Below are 20,568 nucleotides of genomic sequence, written 5' to 3'. Positions count from 1 at the left end.
ATTTAAAAGACTTCAAGTCCCATAAAATATGTTCTCTGTCCAAAATGGAATTAAATTAGAAATCATTAACACAAAGAAATATTTGAAAACTATAAAATAGCAGATGGTCAAAAAAGAAATCACAAAATAAATTACAAAGTATTTTTAACTGAATGACAATAAAAGCACAACATATCTCAATTTTGGGGTTGCAGCTAACATAGTGCTTAGAAGGAAATTTATAGCACAAAAAAAAAATTTATAGCACAAAAATTTATAGCATAAAAACCTATATTAGAAGGATAAAGGTCCCATAACAATGACTTCCACTTCCACTCAAAAAGGTATAACAAGAAGGCCAATGAAATCAAAAGTCAAAAGAAGACTGGAAATAATGAATATAAGAGCAGAAATCAATGAAAAAGAAAACAGGAAAACACAGAAAACTGATAAAACCAGAAACTAGTGCGTTGAAAAGACAAAGTTAATGAACCTCTACTCAGACTAATCAAGAAAAAGAAGGGATGGGGGAACTTATTACCAACATCAGGAATGAAAGCAGTGACATCATTACACATTCTACAAATATTTAAACATATAAAAGAACACTGTGGACAACTTTATCAAATAAATTCAACAACTTGGGGAGTTAACAAAATCCCTGAAACACACATACTAAACAAAATTTATTCAACACATTGTCCATTTTTATTAACAAACTGTAGTTAGAATTTTCAACAAAGAAAACTCCAGGCCCAGACTGCTTTGCTGGTGAATTTTGCCAAGTATTTTTAAAAAATAAAAGATGAAAATTCTCTACCAAGTCTTTTAGAAAATTAAAAAGAACAGTATACTTACCAAATCACTGATACAAGAAAACTATGGACCAATATCCTTAATGTACACACAAAAACTCTAAAACAGAATTTTAGCAAATTGAATAAAACAATATATGAGAATAGATAATACATCATGACTCAAGGAAAATGCAAGAATGGTTTGACACTCAAATATTAATCAATGTAACCCATGATATTAACAAACTAAAAAAGAAAATCATATGATCACTGCAATAAATGCAGAATAGACATTTGAAAAAAATCCAACAACAATTCATAAAAAGAGCTCTCAGCAAAGCAGAATGGAACTTTTTCAACCAGACAATGAACATCTGTTAAAAAACCATCATACTTCATAATGAAAGACTGGATGCCTTCCCTCTAAGATCAGAACAAGACGGATGTCTGCTCTCACCACTTCTGTTCAACACTGTCTAGGGTACTAGACAGCACAATAAGACAAGAAAAAGAAATAAAAGGAAACCGGACAGGAAAAGAAGTAAACCTATCTTTATTCTCAGATGACATGATTATTTATATAGAATATCCTACAGAATCTTAAAAAAAGGGACTGGAACTATTAAGCTTAGGAAGTTTGAGGGATACAGATGAATACCATATTCCCTTGGTATCCATTAGGATGGGTTTCAGGACTCCCTGACGAATGCCAAAGTCTGTAGATGCTCAAGTACCTTATATAAAATAGAGAAATACAGTCGACCCTCGATATCCACAGATGTGGAACCTGTGGATATGGAGGGATGACTGTATGTAAAAATAGATAGCACAAGGAATTAAAACCACATATCGCTATTGCTAAATATTTATTAGAATGTCTAAAATTAAAAAGAATGACTATATCAGGTCTGAAGGAAAAAAGAGAGAACAGTATAATAGTAGCAAACTTCAACACCCCACTTTAAACAATGGATAAATCATACCAACAGAAAATCAATAAGGAAACATTAGACTTGTATTAAACTTGAGATCAAATGAATCTACATACAGAACATTCCATCCAACAACAGCAGAACATTCTTCTCAAGTGAACACAGAACATTCTCCAGGATAAATCATGTTAGATCACAAAACAAGTGTTAGCAAACATTAAAAGAATGAAATCATACCAAGTATCTTTCCTGCCCACAGTGGTATGAAAACAGAAATTGACAGGAGAAAAACTGAAAATTTCACAAACATGTGGAAATTAAATAACACACTCCTGGACAACCAGAGCATCAAAGAAAAAAAATCAAAAAATAACTTCAGACAAGTGAAAATGGAAACAAGACACATGGGATGCAGCAAAAGCAGTTCTCAGTGGGAAGTTCATAGCAATCAATGCCTACATTAAGAAAAAAAGAAAGATCTCAAATAAACCACCTAAATTTACACATTGAGGAACTAGAAAAGAGAAACAAAGCCCAAAGTTGGCAAAAAGAAGATGATAAAGATCAGAGCAGAAATGAATAAAATAGAGAACAGGAAAATAACAGGAAAGATCAAAAAAAATAAAAAGCTGGTTTTTTGAAAAGATTAACAAAATTGACAAACCTTTCGCTAGACTTACCAAGATTATAAAATTATAAATAAAAGAGAAGACATTACAAATGATACCACAGAAACATAAAGAGTCATAAGAGACTACTATGAACAATTATACACCCACAAATTAGACAACCTAGAATAAACTCCTAGGAACATATAACTGACTAAGACTGAATCATGAAAAAAGAAAATCTGAATAGAACAATAATGAGCAAGGAGATTATTAAATAAAACACCTCCCAACAGTAACAACAACAAAAAAGCCTAGGACCAGATAGCTTCTCAGGCTTTAAATGTTTACCAAATATTTCAAGAAGAATTAAACTCATTTTCTGCGGTAAGCATTACCCTCACACCAAGGCCAGGTAAGGATACTACAGGAAAAGAAAACTACAAGCCAACATTTCTGATGAATATAGAGGCAAAAATTATCAAGAAAATACTAGCAAATCAAATTCAAAATCACATTAAAAGTATCATACATCAGGACTTCCCTGGTGGTCTAGAGGTTAAGACTCTGCCCTTCCAATGCAGGCAGTGCAGCTTCGATCCCTAGTTAGGGAACTAAGATCCCACATGCTGCGCAGCGCAGACAAAAAATTTAAAAAAAAAATTTTTTTTAAAGTATCATTGACCCATACACCATAATCAACTGGGATTTATCACTGAAATGCAAGCATGGCTCAATATAAAGAAATCAAAAATTGTAATACACCTCATTAATGGAATGAAAGATAAAAATCATGATTGTCTCGGGGGCTTCCCTGGTGGCGCAGTGGTTGAGAATCTGCCTGCCAATGCAGGGGACACAGGTTCAAGCCCTAGTTTGGGAAGATCCCACATGCCGCAGAGCAACTAGGCCCGTGAGCCACAATTACTGAGCCTGTGCGTCTGGAGCCTGTGCTCCGCAACAAGAGAGTCCACAATAGCAAGAGGCCCGTGCACCGCGATGAAGAGTGGCCCCCACTTGCAGCAACTAGAGAAAGCCCTCGCACAGAAACGAAGACTCAACGCAACCAAAAATTAAAAATAAATAAATAAAAACTATTAAAAAAAATCATGATTGTCTCAATAGATGCACAAAAAGCATTTACCTAAATTCAACATCTTTCATGATAAAAATTCTCAACAAACTAGGAATAGAAGGATTACACCTCAACATAAAAAAGGCCATATGTAACAAGTCCACAGCTAACAACATACTCAAGGGTGAAAGGTTGAAAAAAGCTTTTCCTCTAAGATCAGGAGCAAGACAAGGATGTCCACTCTCATCACTTTTATTCAACATACTACTGGAAGTCCCAGCCAGAACAATTAGACAGGAAAAAGAAATAAAAGGCATCTAAATTGGAAATGAAGACATAAAACTATCTTCGTTTGCAGATGACCTCATCTTATATATATTGATAGAAAATCCTGAAGACTTCACCAAAAATTTATTAGCACTAACAAATGATTTCAGTAGTTTCAAGATATATCATCAAAAAACAAAAACCAGTTGCATTTCTGTATACTAACAATGAACCATCTGAAAAAGAAATAAAGAAAACAAGCCCATTTACAACAGTATCAAAAACAATAAAATACTCAGGAATAAAGTTAACCAGGGAGGTGAAAGATCTATACACTGAAATCTATATGACAAAGATGAGAAACACTGAAGAAAAAAACAAATAGAAGACACGTTCATGTATGAAAAAAGTTAATATTATACTACACTACCCAAAAGCCATCTACAGATTTACAGCAATCCCTATCAAAATTCCAATAACATTTTTCACAGAAATAGGAATCCGGAAGTTTGTATGGAACAACTCCCTCTTGAGAGAGTACCGGAATCACAACTGACTGCTGGGCAATCATTCACTGAAAGACACTGAAAATCATAAAAAGATACCCAACATCCAAAGAAAAAGGAGAACACCCAATGAGACAGTAGGAGGGGTGCAATCACAATAAAGTCAAATCCCATAAATGCTGGGTGGGTGATTCACAAACAGAAGAACAAGTATACCTCAGAAGTCCACCCACTGGAGTGAAGGTTCTCAGTCCCACATCAGGCTCCCCAACCTGGAGGTCTGGCAATGGTAGGAGGAATTCCCAGAGAATCAGACTTTAAAAGCTAGTGGGATTTGATTGCAGGACTTCGACAGAACTGGGTAAAACAGAGACCCCACTCTTGGAGGGCATAGACAAAACAGTGTGCGCATCATTACCCAGGGGGAAGGAGAAGTGACCCCACGGGAGACAACCAGACCTACCTGCTAGTGTTGGAGGACATATGCATAGGAGCAGGGTGGCTGTGGCTTACCACAGGAACAAGGACACTGGCAGCAGAAGTTCTGGGAAGCACTCCCTGGCATGAGCCCTCCCGGAATCCCCAATTAGCCCCACCAAAGAGCTGGGTAGGCTCAAGAGCTGGGTCACCTCAGGCCAAACAACTGACAGGGAGGGAACAGAGCACCACCCATCAGCAGAAAAGTGGATTAAAGTTTTACTGAGCTCTGCCCACCAGAGCAACACCAAGCTCTTCCCACCACCAGGCCCTCCCAGCAGGAAGCTTGCACAAGCCTCTTGGATATCCTGATCCACCAGAGGGCAGAGAGCAGGAGCAAGAAGAACTACAATCCTGCAGCCTGTAGAATGAAAACCACATTCACAGTAAGATACACAAAATGAAAAGTGACAAGACTATGTACCACATAAAGGAACAAGATAAAACCCCAGAAAAACAACTAGATGAAGTAGATATAGGCAACCTTCCAGAAAAAGAATTCAGAATAATGATAGTAAAAATGATCCAGGACCTCAGAAAAATAATGGAGGCAAATATCGAGAAGATGCAAGAAATGTTTAACAAAGACCCAGAAGAATTAAAGAACAAACACCTAGAAGAATTAAAGAACAAACAAACAGAGATGAACACTACAATAACTGAAATGAAAAATACACTAGAAGGAATCAATAGTAGAATAACTGAAGCAGAAGAATGGATAAGTGACCTGGAAGACAGAATGGGAGAATTTACTGCCACAGAAGAGAATAAAGAAAAAAGAATGAAAAGAAATGAAGATAGTCTAAGAGACCCCTGGGACAACATTAAACACACCAACATTCGCAACATAGGGGTCCCAGAAAGAGAAGAGAGAGAGAAAGGATCCGAGAAAATATTTCAAGAGGTTATAGTCGAAAACTTCCCTAACATTCGAAAGGAAAGAGCCACCCAAGTCCAGGAAGTGCAGACAGTCCCAGGCAGGATAAACCCAAGCAGAAACACACCAAGACACACAGTAATCAAACTGACAAAAATTAAAGACAAAAAAAATTATTAAAAGCAACAAGGGAAAAATGACAAATAACATACAACTCCCATAAGATTAACAGCTGATTTCTCAGCAGAAACTCCACAAGCCAGAAGGGACTGGCAAGATATATTTAAAGTGATGAAAGGGAAGAACCTAAGACCAAGATTACTCTACCCAGCAAGGATCTCATTCAGATTCAAAAGAGAAATCAAAAGCTTTACAAACAAGCAAAACCTAAGAGAATTCAGCACCACCAAAGCAGCTCTACAACAAATGCTAAAGGAACTTCTCTAAGTGGGAAACACAAGAGAAGAAAAGGAACTACAAAAACAAACCCAAAACAATTAAGAAAATGGTAACAGGAACATACATATGGATAATTACCTTAAATGTGAATGGATTAAATGCTCCAACCAAAAGACACAGGCTCCCTGAATGGATACAAACACAAGACCCATATATATGCTGTGTACAAGAGACCCACTTCATACCTAGGGATACACACAGACTGAAAGTAAGGGGATGGAAAAAGATATTCCATCCAAATGGAAATCAAAAGAAAGCAATACTCATAAAAGAAAAAATAGACTTTAAAATAAAGACTACTAAAAGAGACAAGGAAGGACACTGCATAATGATCAAGGGATCAATCCAAGAAGAAGATATAACAATTGTAAATATTTATGGACCCAACATAGGAGCACCTAAATATGTAAGTCAAACACTAACAGCTATAAAAGGGGAAACTGACAGTAACACAATAATAGTAGGGGACTTCAACACTCCACTTTCCCAATGGACAAGTCATCCAAAATGACAATAAATAAGGAAACACAAGCTTTAAATGACACATTAGGCCAGATGGACTTAATTGATATTTATAGGACATTCCATCCAAAAAAAGCAGATTACACTTCCTTCGCAAGTGCACGTGGAACATTCTCCAGGATAGATCACATCTTGGGTTACAAATCAAGTCTCGGTAAATTAAGAACACTGAAATCATATCAAGCATCTTTTCAAACCACAACACCATGAGATTAGAAATAAATTACAGGGAAAAAAACGTAAAAAACACAAACTCATGGAGGCTAAACAATACGTTACTAAATAACCAAGAGATCACTGAGGAAATCAAAAAATACCTAGAGACAAATGACAATGAAAACACAATGATCCAAAACCTATGGGATGCAGCAAAACCAGTTCTAAGAGGGAACTTTATAGCAATATAATCCTACCTCGAGAAACAAGAAAAATCTCAAATATACAATCTAACCTTACACTTAAAGGAACCAGAGAAAGAAGAACAAACAAAACCCAAAGTTAGTAGAAGGAAGGAAATCATAAAGATTAGAGCAGAAATAAATGAAACAGAAACAAAGAAAACAATAGCAAAGATCAATAAACCTAAAAGCTGGTTCTTTGAGAAGATAAACAAAATTGATAAACTTTTAACTGGACTCAAATCAATAAAATTAGAAATGAAAAAGGAGAAATTACAACAGACAGCACAGAAATACAAAGCATCATAAGAGACTACTATAAGCAATCTATGCCAATAAAATGGACAACCTGGAAGAAACAGACGAATTCTTAGAAAGGTATAACCTTCCAAGACTGAACGAGGAAGAAATTGAAAATATGAACTGATCAATCACAAGCACTGAAACTGAAACTCTGATGAAAAATCTTCAAACACACAAAAGTCCAGGACCAGATGATTTAACAGGTGAATTCTCTCAAACATTCAGAGAAGAGCTAACACTCATCCTTCTCAACTCTTCCAAAACAACTGCAGAGGAAGGAACACTCCCAAACTCATTCTATGAGGCCACCATCACCCTGATACCAAAACAAGACAAAGATACTACAAAAAAAATTACAGACCAATATCACTGATGAACAGATGCAAGAATCCTCAACAAAATACTAGCAAACAGAATCCAAAAACACATTAAAAGGATCATACACCACGATCAAGTGGGATTTATCCCAGGGATGCAAGGATTCTTTGATATATGCAAATCAATCAATGTGATACACCATATTAACAAAATGAAGAATAAAAACCATATGATCATCTCAATAGATGCAGAAAAAGCTTTTGACAAAATTCAACACCCATTTATGATAAAAACTCTCCAGAAAGTGGGCATAGAGGGAACCTACCTCAACATAATAAAGGCCATATATGACAAACCCACAGCCAACATCATTCTCAACGGTGAAAAACTGAAAGCACTTCCTCTAAGATCAGGAAGAAGACAAGGATGTTCACTCTCGCCAGTATTATTCAACATAGTTTTGAAAGTCCTAGCCACGGCAGTAAAAGAAAAGGAAATAAAAGGAATGCAAATTGGAAAAGAAGTAGTAAGACTGTCACTGTTTGCAGATGAGATGATACTATATATAGATAATCCTAAAGATGCCACCAGAAAACTACTAGAGCTAATCAATGAATTTGGTAAAGTTTCAGGATACAAAACTAATGCACAGAAATCTCTTGCATTCCTATACGTTAACAACAAAATATCTGAAACAGAAATTAATGAAACACTCCCATTCACCACTGCCACAAAAAGAATAAAATACCTAGGAATAAACCTACCTAAGGAGGTACAAGACCTGTACTCAGAAAACTATCAGACACTGATGAAAGAAATCAAAGATGACACAAACAGATGGAGAGATATACCATGTTCTTGGATTGGAAGAATCAATATTGTGAAAATGACTATATTACTCAAAGCAAGCTACAGATTCAATGCAATCCCTATCAAATTGCCAATGACATTTTTTTACAGAACTAGAACAAAAAATCTTAAAATTTGTATGGAGACACAAAAGACCCTGAATAGCCAAAGCAATCTTGAGGGGAAAAAACTGGAGGAATCATACTCCCTCACCTCATACTATACTACAAAGCTACAGTAATCAAGACAATATGGCACTGACACAAAAACAGAAATATAGATCAATGGAACAGGACAGAAAGCCCAGAGATAAACCCACACACCTCTGGTCAACTAATCTGTGAAAAAGGAGGCAAGGATATACAGTGGAGAAAAGACAGTCTCTTCAATAAGTGGTGCTGGGAAAACTGGACAGCTATATGTAAAAGAATGAAATCAGAACACTCCCTAACACCATACACACAAAAAAACTCAAAATGGATTAAAGACCTAAATGTAAGACCAGACACTATAAAACTCTTAGAGGAAAACATTGGAAGAACACTCTTTGACATAAATCACAGCAAGATCTTTTTCGACCCACCTCCTAGAGTAATGGAAATAAAAATAAAAATAAATGGGACCTAATGAAACTTAAAAACTCTTGCACAGCAAAGGAAAACTATAAACAAGACAAAAACACCACCCTCAGAATGGGAGAAAATATTTGCAAAAGAATCAACGGACAAAGGATTAATCTCCGAAATATATAAAAAGCTCATGCAGCTCAATATTAAAAAAACAAACAACCCAATTAAAATATGGGCAGAAGACCTAAATAGACATTTCTCCAAAGAAGACATACAGATGGCCAAGAAGCACATGAAAAGCTGCTCAGTATCACTAATTATTAGAGAAATGCAAATCAAAACTACAATGAGATATCACCTCACACCAGTTAGAATGGGCATCATCAGAAAATCTACAAACAACAAATGCTGGAGAGGGTGTGGAGAAAAGAGAGCCCTCCGGCACTGTTGGTGGGAACGTAAATTGATATAGCCACTATGGAGAACAGTATGGAGGTTCCTTAAAAAACTAAAAATAGAATTACCATATGACCTAGCAATCTCACTACTGGGCATGTACCCAGAGGAAATCATATTTCAAAAAGTCACATGCACCCCAATGTTCACTGAAGCACTATTTGCAACAGCCAGGTCATGGAGGCAACCTAAATGCCCATCGACAGACGAATGGATAAAGAAGATGTGATACATATATACAATGGAATATTACTCAGCCATAAAAAAGAACGAAATTGGGTCATTTGTAGAGGCATGGATGGACCCAGAGACTGTCATACAGAGTGAAGTAAGTCAGAAAGAGAAAAACAAATATATATTAATGCATATATGTGGAATCTAGAAAAACAGTACAGATGAACCTGCTTGCAAGGCAGAAATAGAGACACAGATGTAGAGAACAAACATATGGACACCAAGGGGGGAAAGTTCAGGGGGGTGTGGTGGGATGAACTGGTAGATTGGGATTGACATATATACATATAAAATAGAAATCATTATGGCAAGCTGGTAAAGCCTAACCAGAGAACCTCATCAGGAGAAAATCTACAGCCTTCATTTGGGTAAAAACAATCAACTGAAACACCTGCCCTGACAGCGAGATTAATTTCGCTTTTCCAAAAGTGTGTTGTGAGCAACCATACTTCCAGGAGATGCTTACCAAAGGAAGAGCCCTGGGGAAAACTAAGTATGGGAAACGCTGTATGTTAAATGTATCTTATGATGATTCACAACACATGTTAGCACAGTAAAAGTTTTCAGTAAAGAAATCTTTTAAAAAAAAATTTGTATGGAACAACAAAAGACCCCAAATAGCCTAAGCAATATTGAAAAAGAAAAACAAAGCTGAAGGCATCAAACTTCTTGACTTCAAACTATACTACAAAGTTATGTTAATCAAAACAATATGGTATTGGCTTAAGAATAGACACACAGATCAATGAAACAGAATAGAGAGCCCAGAAAATAACCCATGCATATATGGTCAATCAATTTACAACAAAGGAGCAAAGACTACCCAATGGGGAAAGAACAGTTTCTTCACTAAATGGTGTTGGGAAAACTGGATGTTCACATGCAGAATAAATAAAATTAACTTGAAGTGGATTAAAGACTTAAAGATGAGATTTGAAGGCGATAAAATTCCTAGAAAAAATCACAGTGAAAAGCTCCCTGACCTTGATCTTGGCCATGATTTTTTGGACATGACACCAAAAACACAAATAACAAAAGCAAAAATCAACAAGTGATACTACATCAAACTTAAGAGCTCTGTACAGCAACAGAAACAACCAACAAAATTAAGAGGCAACCTACAGAAGAGGAGAAAAATATATGCAAACCTTATATTTAATAAGGGATTAACAACCAAAATATACAAGGAACTCATACAACTCAATCGCAAAAAAACTCCGAATAATCTAATTTAAAAATGGGCAAAGACCTGAAAAACATTTTTCCAAAGAAGACATACAAATGGCCAAAAAGTACATGAAACAGTGCTCAACATCACTAATCATCAGGAAAATGCAAATCAAAGCCACAAATGAGGGAGGACCCTGGAAGTCCAGTAGTTAGGACTTGGTGCTTTCACTGCTGTGGCCCAGGTTCAATCCCACAAGCTGCACAGCATGGACAACAACAACAAAAACAAAACACAATGAGATATCATCTCACACCTATTAGAATGGTTATTATCAAAAATACAAGAGATAAGAAGTGCTGGTAAGGACATGGAGAAAAGGGAACCCTTGTGCACCACTGGTGGGAAGGGAAATTGATACAGCAACTACGGGAAACACTATGGAGGTTCCTCAAAAAATTTAAACTAGAACTACCATATAATCCAGCAATACCAATTTTGGGTATATATTTGAAGGAAATTAAAATACTATCTTGAAGAGATATCTGCAGCACCCCATATTCATTGTGTCATTATTTACAACACCCAAGACACGAAAAGAACCTAGGTGTTTGTCAATGGATGAATGGATAAATATGATAAACACACACACCCATGCACACAATGGAATATTATTCAGCCATAAAATTGAAGGAAATCCTGACGTTTGCAACAATGTGGATGAATGCTGAGGGTGAGATAAAGAATGACAAATACTGTAATGATATCACTTATATGTGGAATCTAAACACGCTCAACTGATAGAAACAGAGAGTAGACTGGTGGTTGCCAGAGGCTGGAAGGTGGAGGAAATGAGATGTTCAAAAAGTATAAACTACCAGTTATAAGGTGAGTAAGTTCTGGGATCTAATGTACAGCTTGGTGTTTACAGGTAACAATACTGTGCTGTATACTTGAAAGATGCTAAGAAAGTAAATATTAAATGTTCTCACCACCACCACCACCACCACAACAACAAAATGGAAATTATGTGAAGTGATAAATGTGTTAACTAAGCTTATTGTGGTAATCATTTTGCAATACATGTGTATCAAATCATTACATTTTACACATTAAACTTATACATTTATATATGTAAATTATATCTCAATAAAGATGAGAAAAAAATAGAGTAGAAGGATACCCATAAAACTAAAACAAGTGATTATGTGTTTTAGGGAACAGAAAAAAATGGGGAAGACAGGAACAGGAGTGAGAGCCACACTTCTCAATGTATACTTTTTTTTTGTTAATTTATTGTATTTATTTTGGCTGTGTTGGGTCTTAGTTGCGGAACGCGAGATCTTCATTGTAGCATGCAGGATCTTTCATTGCGGTGCACAGGCTTCTCTCTAGTTGTGGCGTGCAGGCTGTAGAGCACGCAGGCTCAGTAGTTGCGGTGCACAGACTCTCTAGTTGTGGCACGTGGGATCAGTAGTTGCAGCACGCAGGCTCTCTAGTTGTAGCACACGGGCTCTAGAGCACGTGGGCTCAGTAGTTGTGGCACATGGGCTTAGTTGCCCCATGGCATATGGGATCTTAGTCCCCCGAACAGGGATCGAACCCGTGTCCTGTGCATCGGAAGGTGGATTCTTAACCCCTGGACCACCAGGGAAGTCCCTCAATGTGTATTTTTTTATATAGTTTATTTTTGTACCATGAGAAGGCATCACCTGTTTTAAAAAATACAAAATAAAAATAAGGACAAAAATTTTTTTAGTATGCAAGCAGAAAGGATATCTTTAAGCTTGTAAGAAAAATTTATGTTCCACTCATCCTTAGAAAAATATGTGAGAAAATACTCAGTAAAACCTGAAAGTAAATTCAAAACTGGAAAGATACAGAATCCACAGCTTGTAAAAACTTCAGAATACCACAAAGGCAGTTATACATTATGCAAGAATCCATCTGAAATTAACACTAGAAAATTCTCCTTTGAGTAAGGAGAAAGACTTGACCTTAGGTCCTTAAAGAAAGACATAAAATCCAACACATAACACATGCCTTGTCTCTTCAATAAACACTTCATAAGTGCCAAATATGTGGTAGGCACTCCTCTCGACACTAGATGAAGAAAATAAATTTATGAAGATATATTTGGTGTCCAGAGTGCTAGAGTAGAGGGAGGCAGGTGTGCAGACTATGAACAAATAAATAAATGTATAATTATAATGTCAGTACTATGATGAAAAGAAACAGAAGAAAGAGAAAGATACTGATGAGGAGTGGGGAGCTATTAGGGTGGTCAGGAAAAGCGTCTCTGATAGGTTAACAGTTAGAGCTAAATGAAAGAGGAGGTAAGCTTCAAAGATATGTGAGGAAGAAAGTGCTAGGCAAAAAACAAAATACGTAAGACAGAGGTGTACTAGGTGCATTTAAAGAAACAGCAAAAAGATGAGTATGACTAAAAAAAATATGTATAACGCAGAATACAGCAAGGGATGAAATGGAAAAGAAGGCAAGTGCCAAATCATGTAGGGTCTCTGAAGCAATAAGGCCTTTGGACTTACTATACGTAAGCCAGAAACCCATTAGAGAGTTTTGAGCAGCTGAGTGTGCTCATCTATAAAACAGATGATATATTATATAATTTTCTTCCTATTCTCTCCTTATTGTGAAGAGCTTAACGAAAACTAAGACATATACATACGTATAAGACATTAACACTGTTTACTGAATTTTGACTTTTAGAGTAAATACATTGACAAATTTCAGAAAATAACAATGGCTATAGAATAGGAGGCAAATGAAATCAACACTGACAATACAAAAGCATATATAGCTGAAAAAGGTGTGAAATAGAGATAGGAAGGTGGAAGAAGGGTGAAAGCCTTAAATATATTTTACAGAATGGGGATTCAAGAAATACTGTTTATGAATGACAGAAAAACAAAAAGACGCTTAAGTATGTTGTTTAAAATTAAAGTGACAGCTGGAGAGACTGAGAACAGTAACAAAATTTTTGAGAAGCCTACATCTTAGAAAATTGTATAAATTAGTTAATTCCTCTTCTATCATAGCAGGAAATCAATGGACAACAGCCAAAGTTGACACCTCAAGGAAGACCAACATAACACTATCACACAGAAATGAAAGAAATTACCAGAAGATCTGAAATAAAACACGATTAAAAGAGGCTGCTTAAGGAGGATAAGAACAGAATAAGGGAGTGCAGTACATGTCTATTTCTTTTTGTTATGATCCATTTTTAACCATGAGCATCAGGGGAACCTCAAGAGTGGTGCTAAGGTTTAAAATAAATAACATATATTGATACCTAAAGTGTATTTACAGCATAATTATAATACCACAACTGTGAACAGGAAAAAGATAACATTTTGGAGGATAGGACTATAGACACTTTTCCCTTCTTTGCTTAAGTTTTTTTTTTTTTTTTAAAAGACCACTCTTTATTTATTTATTTATTTTTTAACTTTTGGGTTTTATTTATTTATTTATTTATTTATGGCTGTGTTGGGTCTTCGTTTCTGTGCAAGGGCTTTCTCTACTTGCAGCAAGTGGGGGCCACTCTTCATCGTGGTGCGCGGGCCTCTCATTATCGCGCCTTCTCTTGTTGTGGGGCACAGGCTCCAGATGCGCAGGCTCAGTAATTGTGGCTCATGGGCCTAGTTGCTCCGCGGCATGTGGGATCTTCCCAGACCAGGGCTCGAACCCGTGTCCCCTGCATTGGCAGGCAGATTCTCAACCACTGCGCCACCAGGGAAGCCCTTTGCTTAAGTTTTAAATGTTTGAATCCTCAGAGTTAAGGCCTAGACCCTCTTCTCAGTTTGCAATTTCTTTCCATGTGCTCTTTCTAGTCTCATGTTTTCAATTAGTAGCTATAGCACTGTTTTCCAAAGTATGATCCACAGATCACCTAGATTAAAATCACCTAAAGTGTTGATTAGAATGCAGATTCTGGGGACTTCCCTGGTGGTGCAGTGGTTAAGAATCCGCCTGCCAATCAAGTACCTTTTTGGACCACAACACTATGAGACTAGATATCAATTACAGGAAAAACACTGTAAAAAATAAAAACATATGGAGGCTAAACAATATGCTACTAAACAACTAAGAGATCACAGAAGAAATCAAAGAAGAAATCAAATAAATACCTAGAAACAAATGACAATGAAAACACAACGACCTAAAACCTATGGAATGGGCTTCCCTGGTGGCGCAGTGGTTGAGAATCTGCCTGCCAATGCAGGGGACACGGGTTCGAGCCCTGGTCTGGGAAGATCCCACATGCCACGGAGCAACTAGGCCCGTGAGCCACAGCTACTGAGCCTGCGCGTCTGCAGCCTGTGCTCCGCAACAGGAGAGCCTGCGATAGTGAGAGGCCCGCGCACCGCGATGAAGAGTGGCCCCCACTTGCCACAACTAGAGAAAGCCCTCGCACAGAAACGAAGACCCAACACAGCCATAAATAAATAAATAAATAAATAAATAATTAAAAAAAAAAAACAACCTATGGGATGCAGCAAAAGCAGTTCTAAGAGGGAAGTTTATAGGAATACAATCCTACCTCAAAAAACAGGAAAAATCTCAAATAAAAAACCTAACCTTACACCTAAAGCAATCAGAGAAACAAGAACAAAAAAAACCCCAAAGTTAGCAAAAGGAAAGAAATCATAAAGATCAGATCAGAAATAAATGAAAAAGAAATGAAGGAAACAATAGCAAAGATCAATAAAACTAAAAGCTGGTTCTTTGAGAAGATAAACAAAATTGATAAACCATTAGACTCATCAGGAAAAAAGGGAGAAGACTCAAATCAACAGAATTAGAAATGAAAAAGGAGAAGTAACAACTGACACTGCAGAAATACAAAGGAGCATGAGAGATTACTAAAAGCAACTATATGCCAATAAAATGGACAACATCGAAGAAATGGACAAATTCTTAGAAAAGTACAATCTTCCAAGACTAAACCAGGAAGGACTAGAAAATATGAACAGACCATTCACAAGCACTGAAATTGAAACTGTGATTTAAAATCTTCCAACAAACAAAAAGCCCAGGACCACACGGCTTCACAGGCAAATTCTAACAAACATTTAGAGAAGAGCAAACACCTACCTTTCTAAAACTCTTCCAAAATACAGCAGAGGGAGGAACACTCTCAAACTCATTCTATGAGGCCACCATCACCCTGATACCAAAACCAGACAAAGATATCACAGAAAAAGAAAATTACAGGCCAATATCACTGACGAACATAGATGCAAAAATCCTCAACAAAATACTAGCAAACAGAATCCAACAGCACATTAAAAGGATCATACACCATGATCAAGTGGGGTTTATCCCAGGAATGCAAGGATTCTTCACTGTATGCAAAACAATCAACGTGGTACACCATATTAACAAATTGAAGGAGAAAAACCATATGATCATCTCAATCGATGCAGACAAAGCTTTCGACAAAATTCAACACCCATTTATGATAAAAACTCTCCAGAAAGTGGGCATAGAGGGAACATACCTCAACATAATAAAAGCCATATATGACAAACTCACAGCCAACATCATTCTCAATGGTGAAAAACTGAAAGAGTTTCCTCTAAGATCAGGAGTAAGACAAGGTTGCCCACTTTCACCACTATTATTCAACATAGTTTTGGAAGTATTAGCCATGGCAGTCAGAGAAGAAAAAGAAATAAAAGGAATCTAAATTGGAAAAGTAGAAAAAGTGTCACTATTTGCAGATGACATGATCTACACATAGAAAATCCTAAAGATGACACCAGAAAACTACTAGAGCTGATCAATGAATTTGGTAAAGTAGCAGGATAGAAAACAAATGCACAGAAATCTGTTCCATTCCTACACACTAAAAACGAAAAATCAGAAACAGAAATTATGGAAACAATCCCATTTACCACTGCAACAAAAAGAATAAAATACCTAGGAATAATCTACCTAAGGAGGCAAAAGACCTGTATGCTGAAATCTATAAGACACTGATGAAAGACATTAAAGACGATACAAACAGATGGAAAGATATACCATGTTCTTGGATTAGAAGAATCAATATTGTGAAAATGACTATATTACTCAAAGCAATCTATAGATTCAGTGCAACCCCTATCAAACTACCAATGGCATTCTTCACTGAACTAGAACAAAAAATTTTACAATTTGTATGGAAATACAAAAGACCCCAAATAGCCAAAGCAATCTTGAGAAAGAAAACAGAGCTGGAGGAATCAGGCTCCCTGGCCTCAGACTATACTACAAAGCTACAGTAATCAAGACAGTATGGTACTGGCACAAAAACAGTATATCAATCAATGGAATAGGATAGAAAGCCCAGAGATAAACCCACACACATATGGTCACCTTACCTTTCACAAAGGAGGCAAGAATATACAACGGAGAAAAGACAGCTTCTTCAATAAGTGGTGCTGGGAAAACCGGACAGCTACAGGTAAAAGAATGAAATTAGAACACTTCCTAACACCATACACAAAAATAAACTCAAAATGGATTAAAGACCTAAATGTAAGACCAGACACTATAAAACTCTTAGAGGAAAACATAGGCAGAACACTCTATGACATGAATCACAGCAAGATCCTTTTTGACCCACCTCCTAGATTAACGGAAACAAAATCAAAAATAAGCAAATGGGACCTAATGAACCTTCAAAGCTTTTGCACAGCAAAGGAAACCATAAACAAGACGAAAAGACAGACCTCAGAATGGGAGAAAATATTTGCAAACGAATCAACAGACAAAGGATTAATCTCCAACAGCTCATGCAGCTCAATATTAAAGAAACAAACAACCCGATCCAAAAATGGGCAGAAGACCTAAATAGACATTTCTCCAAAGAAGACATACAGATGGCCAAGAAGCACATGAAAAGCTGCTCAACATCACTAATTATTAGAGAAATGCAAATCAAAACCACAATGAGGTATCACCTCACACCAGTCAGAATGGCCATCATCAAGAAATATACAAACAATAAATGCTGGAGAGGGTGTGGAGAAAAGGGAACCCTCCTGCACTGTTGGTGGGAATGTAAATTGATATAGCCACTATGGAGAACAGTATGGAGGTTCCTTAAAACACTGAAAATAGAATTACCATATGACCCAGCAATCCCACTACTGGGCATATACCCTGAGAAAACCATAATTCAAAAAGAGTCATGTACCACAAAGTTCACTGCAGCACTATTTACAATAGCCAAGACATGGAAGCAACCTAAATGTCCACTGACAGATGAATGGATAAAGAAGACATGGACCTATATACAATGGAATATTACTCAGCCATAAAAAGGAACAAAATTGAGTTATTTGTAATGAGGTGGACAGACCTAGAGCCTGTCATACAGAGTGAAGTAAGTCAGAAAGAGAAAAACAAATACCATATGCTAACACACATATAAGCAATCTAAAACCTAGTGGGAGGACAGGAATAAAGACGCAAACATAGAGAACAGACTTGAGGACGAAGAGGGGGAAGGGAAAGCTGGGACAAAGTGAGAGAGTAGCAGTGACATATATACACTACCAAATGTGAAATGGATGGCTAGTGGGAAGCTGCTGCATAGCACAGGGAAATCAGCTCGGTGCTTTGCAATGACCTAGAGCGGTGGGATAGGGAGGGTGGGAGGGAGGTTCACGAGGGAGGGGATATGGGGATATATGTATGCATATAGCTGATTCACTGTTTTGTACAGCAGAAACTAACACAACATTGTAAAACAATTACACTCCAATAAGAATGTTTAAAAAAAAAAGAGAGAGATTTTTAAACAATGGGGGAAATTTGATTATGGACTGTGTATTAGATGATACCAAAAATATACTATCTTGTTAAATTATATAATGCCATTTTGATTACATAAAAAAATGTCCATTACTTTTAGCTTACATACAGAGGTGAAATGATTTCACATCTGAGATTTGCTTTAAAATACTTCAGCAAAGAGGAGAAAAAAAATGAAATGGAAAAAGAAAATGTGCCAAAATCTTGATTAACTGCTAAATCCAGGTCCTGAGTATATGAAAAGCATGATTGAAGTTTTTTTTTAATTAATAAATAAATAAATAAGTAAATTTATTTATTTATTTATTCATTCACTCATTTATTTTTGGCTGCATTTGGTCTTCGTTGCTGCACGTGGGCTTCTCATTGTGGTGCCTTCTCTTGTTGCGGAGCACGGGCTTTAGGTACATGGGCTTCAGTAGTTGTGGCTCGCGGGGTCTAGAGCACAGGCTCAGTAGTTGTGGCACACGGGCTTAGTTGCTCCGTGGCATGTGGGATCTTCCCAGACCACGGCTTGATCCCATGTCCCTTGCATTGGCAGGCGGATTCTTAATCACTGCGCCACCAGGGAAGTCCAATGTCTGAAGTTTTCCTAACAAAACCTTCCAAGGATTTTGTTTTGACTCTGTTAAATTTGGGGTGCTATTAGACATGCAACTGGGAATGTTAACTAGAGAGTTATATATATAAATCTGGAGTTCTGGGAAGAAGTGGAAAGTTGGAAGTCATGTTTTTCAGCCATGGGACTAAACAAAATCACTTAGAAAAGTGAAGAGAAAACAGGGTGGGAGGAACCAAGATAGAATGTTGGTACATCCAACATTTGAAGGTGGAGAAGTGGAGGAGTCAGGGAAGAAGACGGAGAAGATGCAACAAGTCAATGAGACAGAAAGAAAACTAAGAGAGTGTGGTGTTAGCAGAATCCAAGAGAATAAATATTTCAAAAAAGAAAATGTATTCAACCAATGTCTAAAGTTTCTGAGAAGTGACCACTAGATTTGGAGACATGAAGATCACCAGTGACTGTCACAAAAGCAGTACCAATAGAGTGAAAGAGATGAAAACCTTTTGATAATGTTAGAAAGCTCATCATTCTTTAAAATATCTCCCATACACTTTCCTAAATTCAAAGTATACTTTTACGTTTTAATGTAAAACTTAATTCTCCCATTTTCTTATACTTAGTCCAATCTCTTTTGGGAGGACTGGGGCAGTTCCTCAAACATCTGAACACTTAGTATTAAAGTCCTTCATAGTTGAGAATTAACTATTACTTACACAGCCATCATGCACATTCAGGGTTGCTTCAAGTTTTAATCTTTGGATAAATTCTCTTCTTCCTGTTTAAAAAGAAAGAACTAAATAAATCATACAATTTATTGCTTAGAGAAGTGTAACACTGTTAAGAGCCTAGGAACTGTCATGAGGTAGAGTCAAGCTCTACTTTTAACTCCTCCATTTATAGGCTGAGTGACACTGGGCAAATTAACTCCTCCTTAGCCCTAGTTTCCTCATTAGAGTACCTACCTACCTCATGTGGTTATTAAGTGATTCAAGGAGAGAAAGGGCTTAGCACAGTATCTGGAACCACAATAAACACTCAAATGTTCCCTTCATTCATCCATTCATTCAACAAATATACTGTGTACTTACTCCATTCCAGGTCGTGTTCTAGGAGCCAGGGATACAATGGTAAAATAAAAGAGAAAAAGATCCCTGACTCTAGTTAGCTTAATGAAAGACAATAAACAATATGTGACTTGGTAAAAACGCTATATGGAAAAATAAAGCAGAGAAAGGGATAAGAGAAGACTGGAGGTGGGGAATAAGGTTTTCAATTTTAAAGGGTGGTAAACAGTGTTTTAGAAGATGCCACCTATTTTTAAACACATCTCAATTTCAGAAATGCTAAAATACTTAAAAGTTCATTTCACAGTGATGAAATGT

The 20,568-nt window shown here is 36.8% G+C and overlaps 1 protein-coding gene across 7 annotated transcripts in view; it reads right to left on the bottom strand.

The window, feature by feature from the left end:
• The window catches only part of DCAF6 (DDB1 and CUL4 associated factor 6), a 166,118-nt gene that overhangs the window by 128,160 nt on the left and 17,390 nt on the right, over positions 1 to 20,568 (bottom strand). For all 7 annotated transcript variants that reach the window (XM_059935645.1, XM_059935654.1, XM_059935662.1 and 4 more), the window contains exon 2: positions 19,900 to 19,961. In XM_059935645.1, the coding sequence (XP_059791628.1) occupies positions 19,900 to 19,961 (62 nt within the window). The remainder of the gene's footprint in view (positions 1 to 19,899; positions 19,962 to 20,568) is intronic.

The sequence above is a fragment of the Balaenoptera ricei genome, chromosome 1 (genome assembly GCF_028023285.1).
Source record: "Balaenoptera ricei isolate mBalRic1 chromosome 1, mBalRic1.hap2, whole genome shotgun sequence".
Taxonomy (NCBI): Eukaryota; Metazoa; Chordata; class Mammalia; order Artiodactyla; family Balaenopteridae; genus Balaenoptera; species Balaenoptera ricei.
This window is presented reverse-complemented; position numbering and strand designations above follow the sequence as displayed.